This window comes from Propithecus coquereli, unplaced genomic scaffold, assembly GCF_000956105.1.
Source record: "Propithecus coquereli isolate 6110/MARCELLA unplaced genomic scaffold, Pcoq_1.0 Scaffold5, whole genome shotgun sequence".
Taxonomy (NCBI): Eukaryota; Metazoa; Chordata; class Mammalia; order Primates; family Indriidae; genus Propithecus; species Propithecus coquereli.
Genome location: NW_012150840.1, coordinates 1,631,456 through 1,639,012, shown reverse-complemented (window position 1 = coordinate 1,639,012; position 7,557 = coordinate 1,631,456). Strand labels below are relative to the sequence as shown.

Genomic DNA, 7,557 nt, shown 5'->3' with positions numbered 1-7,557 from the left:
TTAATAGAAGAAAGGCCTAAAATCAATGACCTAATGGTCCATCTTGAGAATCTAGAAAAAGAAGAACGAAGCAAACCCAAAGTAAGTATAATGAAATAAGAAGGACAAGAAGAGAAATCAATGAAATGGTAAAACAATAGAGAAAATTAACAAAATCAAAGTTGGTTTTGCTTTTCTGCCTATAAAAATTAACAAAATTAATAAACTCCCCATATTAGGAATGAAAGAAAGAATGTCATTATAAATCCTAAATATTATGAAATAGATTGGCAAGAGGAGCTTCATTCTCTACATATTAAAACGTCCTATAAACCTAGAGTAATCAAAATAGTGTAATAGTAGTTTTAAGGGTTGGTAGACTGATCAATGGCATGGGCTAGAAAGTCTTGAAACAAAAGAATTTAGAATGTGATAAAGATGGGATTACAAATTAGTAGGGGTAAATTAGGCACTCATCTTCCAATGTACACCAATAGAAGTTACAGATGCATTAAATTATGTGAAAAAAGTTAACCATAAAATATTTCAGAGGAAATATAGGTGAATATTTACCAGACCCTGTGAGGAGGGATTCTCTAAGCATGAAAACAGTAGAAGAAGAACCAAAAGGAAAAAAAAGTTGGGTCGATTGCATATAAAATCTAAACATCTGTATATTAAAAAAATTATAAAGGCAAAATGATAAAGTGGTATAGAGTATTTGCAATAATATTACAAAGAATTAATAACATCTTTAGCATATAATGAACTTACCTGTACCAATAAGAAAAAAATTACTCAATAGAGGAATGGGCAAAGTCCATTTGGACAATAAATAATTCACTGAAAAAGAAATTCAAATGACTTATAAAATCTATGGGAAACAGCTTTCCTTATTAATTGTCAAAGAAATGCAAATCTGTGCATAACAGTGTTTATTCAAGTGTGATTTTTACATTAGAAAAAAAAAGTTGGGACAAACTAAATGTAAAAAATAAAAGAATGGTTGCAACCATATCTTACATTTATGCTGAGGAATATTATACTGCCATGAAAAGAGTCATGTTTTAGAAGAATAATGACATGGAAAAATGCTCACAATGCAATATGGAGAGAAAAAGAGGAAAGAAAACTATATTGTCATGATCCCATTTTTTTAAAGTCTGTCTTACTAAGTAAATAGACTCTTACAGCAAAACTTGATCTGAACTGACATGAAGCTATCAACTTCCTATTACTTTTAAAGACAGAAAAGCAATACCAAGAACCTGATTTGTTAAAGGCCTTCAGAATAAAGCAAAAATTCACTAGAATCTTAGGTGATATTAAGATTCTAAAGTAGTAAATATCCTTAGTACAATGTATATTGCGTATTAATATTTTATCTATTACCAGAATCTAATCAATAGGCCTTACTTTAATATAAATAAATGACAGATTTTAAAGGTAGATCTCTACTTAAGTACCATAGTGTATTATATAAAAAGTTACTACATGTCTGCTTTCACTCTGTGTATTAGAATAACTAGGCTTGAGATTCAAATATAAATGCTATATATACTGTTCCACTGATGTCACAAGTAATATTTAATGGAAATTATTTTCCAGTTTAATGAACATTATTCTTCAGAAAATCTAAATCCTCTGTCATCACAACAAGAAATTGGTAAGTGATTTGAAGTTTGCTACATTTAAAAACATACTAACTTTCCCCCTTAGTACAGTATTTAGTTTCTCTAACTGATTTTCTTAGGTGCTCAGTTTATTCTTTAAAAACTACTGTTCCTTTTATACCATTCACTGATCATTTTTATTTTTAGCAATTCAGCTGCTTCTCTCACTACTATACCAAAACTTGCTTTCTCTGAGATTACTAATGACTTCCCAATTATCAAACATTATGGTTATGTTGCATTTATTATCATATTCAGTCTCTTTGCAGCATTTTATATGGTTGATTATTCCCATCTTCTTTCTGGAATTTTTGGATTTCATCCTCTCTCTCTGGTATTTTTTTTTTTTTTGGATATTCTTTGTTCATTTTCCCTTGATTAGTTAATTCATTCAACATATAAATACTAATATGTATATGTATTATATTTTATATCAGGTACTGCTTTAGGCTCTGGTGATAGAATAGTGGTCAAAAATGCAAAGTTCTCATAGGGTTTATCTTCTAGTGGGAGAAATTGAAAATAGACAAAGAAATCAATGTATAATATGTCAGTGCACTAAACAGTTGTTATGGGTTTGAATTGGCAGATTCACATGTTATAATTTTTAATCTAATATTACAATTTCTTTACTTTATAAAAAGATACAGGATAGGAGATAATAGGAAGTACAGCATCTTTGTCTCATTGAGGGGCCCACCAACTACCTAAATATAGTAATAAGCTTTCTTTTGCCACCTCACCCACGTGGAACATGTCAGGTTGCTATGGATAAGAGACATGGTGCATGTAGGTCACCTTGACATACGAGAGCTGTAGCCTCAGTTTCCCACCAGGCTTTCATATCAGTGGTCCCCAACCTTTTTGGCACCAGGGACCAGTTTCATGGAAGACAATTTTTCCACTTGGGGGGAATGAGGGATGGTTTTGGGATGATTCAGGCACATTACATTTATTATTCAATCAAACCTCTCTTCTAATGATGATCTGTATTTGTAGCCGCTACCCAGCGCTAGCATCACCACCTCAGCTCCACCTCAGATCGTTAGGAATTAGCTTCTCATAAGGAGTGTGCAACCTAGATCCCTTGTATGCGCAGTTTAGAGTAGGGTTCACGCTTCTATGAGAATCTAATGCTGCTGATCTGACAGGGACGGAACTTACGTGGTGATGCAAGTGATGGGGAGTGGCTATAAATACAGATGAAGCTTGGAGCTCACTTACCTGCTGCTCACCTCCTGCTGTGCAGCCCTGTTCCTAACAGGCCATGGACTGCTACTGATCGGTGTCCTGGGGGTTGGGGACCACAGTTTTATATGATTCTAGTCGGGAGGCTCAAGGCCTGTATACTGACTCATAACTCCTCTAATTCAGGTGCAATCCGACACAGCAGACTAGGCAAACACAACATTCTACATTTATCTTAATTCTGTATTTTCTAAGAAAACAGTGCTGTGAGAAGTCAGACTCCAAGGTCCTTCTTCCAGGTGGGCCTGAATCAGCCCAGGCTTGATGTTAATTGTCTACTTACTGTTGGTGATAAATATTATGATGAAAAGTAAAGCTGAGTTGGGGGAATAGGGAGTACTTGGATTGAGAAGGTGGTTGCTGTGTTGCAAGAGAGTCAGAGAAGGCATCACTAAAAGACATTTGAGCAGAGACCTGAAGGAGGCACAGGTACAAGCTACTTGAGGAAAGTGTTCCAGGCAAAAGAAGATACTCAATATGTTCATTGAACAGTAGGTAAATTGGTATGATTGGAATAGAATAAGGAAGAGAAACTGGTGGGAGATTAAATCAGAGAGGTGGAGGGGAAGCAAATCATGTGGGACCTATAGACCATTAAGGACTTAGGGGTTTTTTCCTGAGTGAGATGGGAAGCCATTGGAAGGTTTTGAGCAAAGGACCGAAATGATCTAACAGGTTTTTAAAGAATTACTCTGGCTGCTATATGGAGAGCAGACTGTAATGGAAACAACGGGAAAAGTAAGAGATAGATTAGGAACCTATTAAAATGATATAAGTGAGAATTGATGGCAACAAAAGTAGTGAGAAGATGTCTGATTTTGGTTATAGTTTTATGAAGACAGAACTAGGAAAATTTGCTTATGGACCAAATATAAAGATGAAGAGAAAGAAACAAGGATAATGCCAAAGTTTTGACATGAATAACTGTGCCATTTATTGAAATATGGGAGGGTTGTAGGAGAAGATAATTTGAAATTGGAAGGAGATAGGGGTTTAACTTTGGAGGAGTTATAATTGAAAAGCCTATTTGTTAGATATATAAGTGAAAGTAAAGTAGGAAATTATATGTAAGTCTGGAATTCAATAGGATGGAGACATAGATTTTGGAATTTTTATAAATGGTTTTTAATGCCGTGAGACCAGAATGAATCCACCGATTGTAGACATTCATTAAATTTTAAATCTAAAATTTAAAATTTAGATTTAAAATCTATTTACATTCTCTTCTTTTACACTTTCATTCATTTGACACTCATTCATTTTGGTGCTTTCAAATATAATAAATGCAGGTGATGACCAAATTCATGTCTTTCTGCACTGACTTCTAAATTCTAGGACCTTATTTCTGATTGTATAATTGAAATCTCTTTATATCTAAGACATCCCTTGACATCAAAAACTCAGCATATCTAAAATCAAACTTGTTCTCCTTCTGATGTCCCTAATGGTATCCTCATTGTTCTGGTTTCTAAGATTCAGAACATGAGTGATAATTTTAACTTCTCCCTGACTGTGACTACATTCATCTAGTTATCAAGTTTTATCAGTTTTCTCTCTGAAATATTTCTTTTTCTTTTACATTTTCATTGAAACCATTATATTTCAAAGTCTTATTGCTGTTCACTTGGGCTATTACAGTAACATCCTAATTGGTCTTTTCATCCTCTCAGCTTGCCTGTAGATCACAGCTTGATTAATCTTCCTTACACATAATGTTGGCCACGTCACTTCCCTAATCCCCGGATACCTTCAGTGACTCCCCATTAACTGCCAAATTATGCTCCTACTTTTCTAACCTAGCTCCAACATACCGTTTTAAAAAATTGATACATAGTAGTTATATGGGGTATAGATGATGTTTTGATACCTGCATACTATGTGTAATAATCAAATCAGGGTAATTGGGATATTGGGTAATTGGATATGTCACCTCAAACATTTGTCATTTATTTGTGCTGGGAACACTGCAAGTCTTCTCTTCTAGCTATTTTGAAATGTACTATAAATTCTTGTAAACTATAGTTGCCCTACTGTGCTACGGAACATTAGAACTTACTCCTTCTATCTAACTGTACCTTTGTACCCATTAACCAACTTCTCCTCATCCCCCAATATACCTTTTAAGCCTTTCCTCTTATCAGAATAACCTGTGCTTTGGCCACTGAAGAACACAGAGTATCTCAAATATGCCTACACTTTCTTATTTTTTTCTTACAATCCCCAACTTCTGTCTCTTTCTATCTTTCAAGATCAGGTTCTCTTCCAGAAAACCTTTTATTTACCCAAACTTCTATTCGAAAAAGATCTCTCCCTCACTTTTCTGAATGTCTCTTCTTTTTCACACTTATTTACATTCTACTTCTATCACTAGTTATTTATGAAAATATATAAAATCTCCTCTAGATCACAGGTTTTTTGAGGGCAAGGACTCTTTATTCATCTTTGAATTCCCCACAGCACCTATAATGCTGTCTTTCATAGTAATCTATTATTTTATTATGATGAGCATAGGCATTTTATAAAGACCTCATATGAACTTCTTCTGAAATTAAAGACAAAATCAGATTAATTTATTCAAAGAGAGATTCAAGATTTTAGTTCTTTCTGGATCTACGTCTGCATTATGCCTCTTTTTAAGTCTTATGGATGTGTCCTGAAAAATACACATGTGGAAAAATAAAGTGAAAAAGTGAGAAAGAGAAAGAACATGAGTATCTGGTCATCAGTTTGTCTGCCTGTCAATCTATCCATCTGTCCATCCATTCACCCATCTGTTCATTCAACTATCCATCCATCCATCTTACTGCTGGTTGGCTCAGCCCTATGTAGGGTGAAATAAGTGGGATGTTTAAAAATATATGAAAATTTCAAAGTGACACAAAGTGAACAATTTTGCTTAACGTACTAGTTGATTAGTTCTCCATTCAAAAAGCATAAGTACTTAAAAGGATTTGTTTCAAGTAAGTCTTTGGATTACTGTAGATTTGAAATTGTTTAACGATAATTGATTTTAAATTATAATTAGGATATTGAAAATATATTTTTGTATTTATAGTTTTAAATAATATGATAAATGAAAAACAATGTTTTTCCTTAATGGAAATTCTAGGAGTCATCAACCTAAACTTCTACTTCTAGTTGATTTTAAAAATTCCTTTTAAAACTTTAGAACTCTGTTGACTGTTATGTCAATTTCCTTGAATGACGCCATGAACAGTATATTGTAGTTACTGAATAAATAATAGTTGAATAAGTTTGACTTATGTGGTGTCTCTCAGATACAGCATTTTTTTCTCCATTCCCATTGCTATGATTGTAGGTAAGATCGGGCTTTCATCATCTCTTTGCTGGAAAATAAACTTTTTTTTCTTTTTGGTTATCCCAACTTTTGAACTCTCCTGTCCAGCCTTTCTACACATTCTCTCCTGAGTAATCCTTATAAGGCAGTTCAAATCATGTTGTATTTCTGCTTGAAAATCTTTAATGGCTTCCGGTTACCTATTAAATGGTCCAGATTCTATAATGGGACATTCAACAATGTTTCCAAGCTCATCATGATTAATTTCCATTTAATACATCTTTATTAATTTTTCACTGCTCCTGATAAGCTAAATTGATTTCTGTTACCCTGGCCTAATACTTCTCTGCATACCTATTTTTATGCCTCTGTGCTATTCTTTTCATTTGAGGTGTTTTACCCTACTTTCTACCTTATATACTAGTTCTTTATATACTTGAGTTCAAATTACTTGAAAATAGGGTTTGAGTCTGTTTTAACCTTAATAATATGGAATACAGTACAGCCTTGCACTTAAGAGGAATACAGTTATTTAATAAATATCTACTAAATAGATAAAAATGATTCAATGTTACTCTATTTATTATATGCAGTATACTGCAATTCTGTAGGTTATATAAATTTTATATAACATGAATAACATTATAATATTTATCTTCCTTAGGAAACTTATTCGAGAAACCAGGAGAAGATGCATTTACATTTTCTTTTCCATCAGTCACTTCAACTCATACATTTGGAGCTGGAAAAGATGATTTTAGTTTTCCGTTTTCATTTGAACAGGATGAAAATTCGACACCTTCTTCTTCTTTAAAAGGTTTTTCATCTTCCTCACAAAACACAAGCCAGTTTACTTTTTTTTGAACTACTTATTAATTTCTTGAATTATTTTTCAGCTCTGCAATGTTTGAGGGCATAAATTTACTTTATTACTTTAAACATGAAGACTATCTACTTTTTTGTTGATTAAAGCAATAATGGGTTACCGTAGTTATATTATTTGATTATATTTACTGAAATATTGAATATTTTGTTTTTATTTGTGGCATTAGCTAATCCTTATTTATTTTGGTTTTGATTTTGCAAGCCATGTTCAGGTAGAACTATTATTAATCTTAATAGAATTTGATGCTTTTTTTCATAAATCTTCACTTTAAATAGTAAGTTTCATTCTGGTAGCATTGTAGCTGCTTTCATAAGAACAAGAACTCTCCCAGGCCATCAGAAGACTTTTTAGTAGTAACTATGCAGAATTAGTGCTGAGATATACTTTAGTTACTAAAAAATTCTTTTAAAATTACTGGGTTTCATTTATGCTTCACTGCTGCAGTACTCTAATCAAAGAATTTATATCATTAA

The 7,557-nt window shown here is 33.0% G+C and overlaps 1 protein-coding gene across 1 annotated transcript in view; it reads left to right on the top strand.

The window, feature by feature from the left end:
* The window catches only part of LOC105819720 (chromosome unknown open reading frame, human C14orf39), a 48,331-nt gene extending 41,269 nt beyond the window's left edge, over positions 1–7,062 (top strand). Inside the window, exons 17-18 of the mRNA XM_012656028.1 lie at positions 1,588–1,645; positions 6,863–7,062. Coding sequence (XP_012511482.1) covers positions 1,588–1,645; positions 6,863–7,062 — 258 coding nt within the window. The remainder of the gene's footprint in view (positions 1–1,587; positions 1,646–6,862) is intronic.
* The last annotated feature ends 495 nt before the right edge of the window (positions 7,063–7,557 follow it).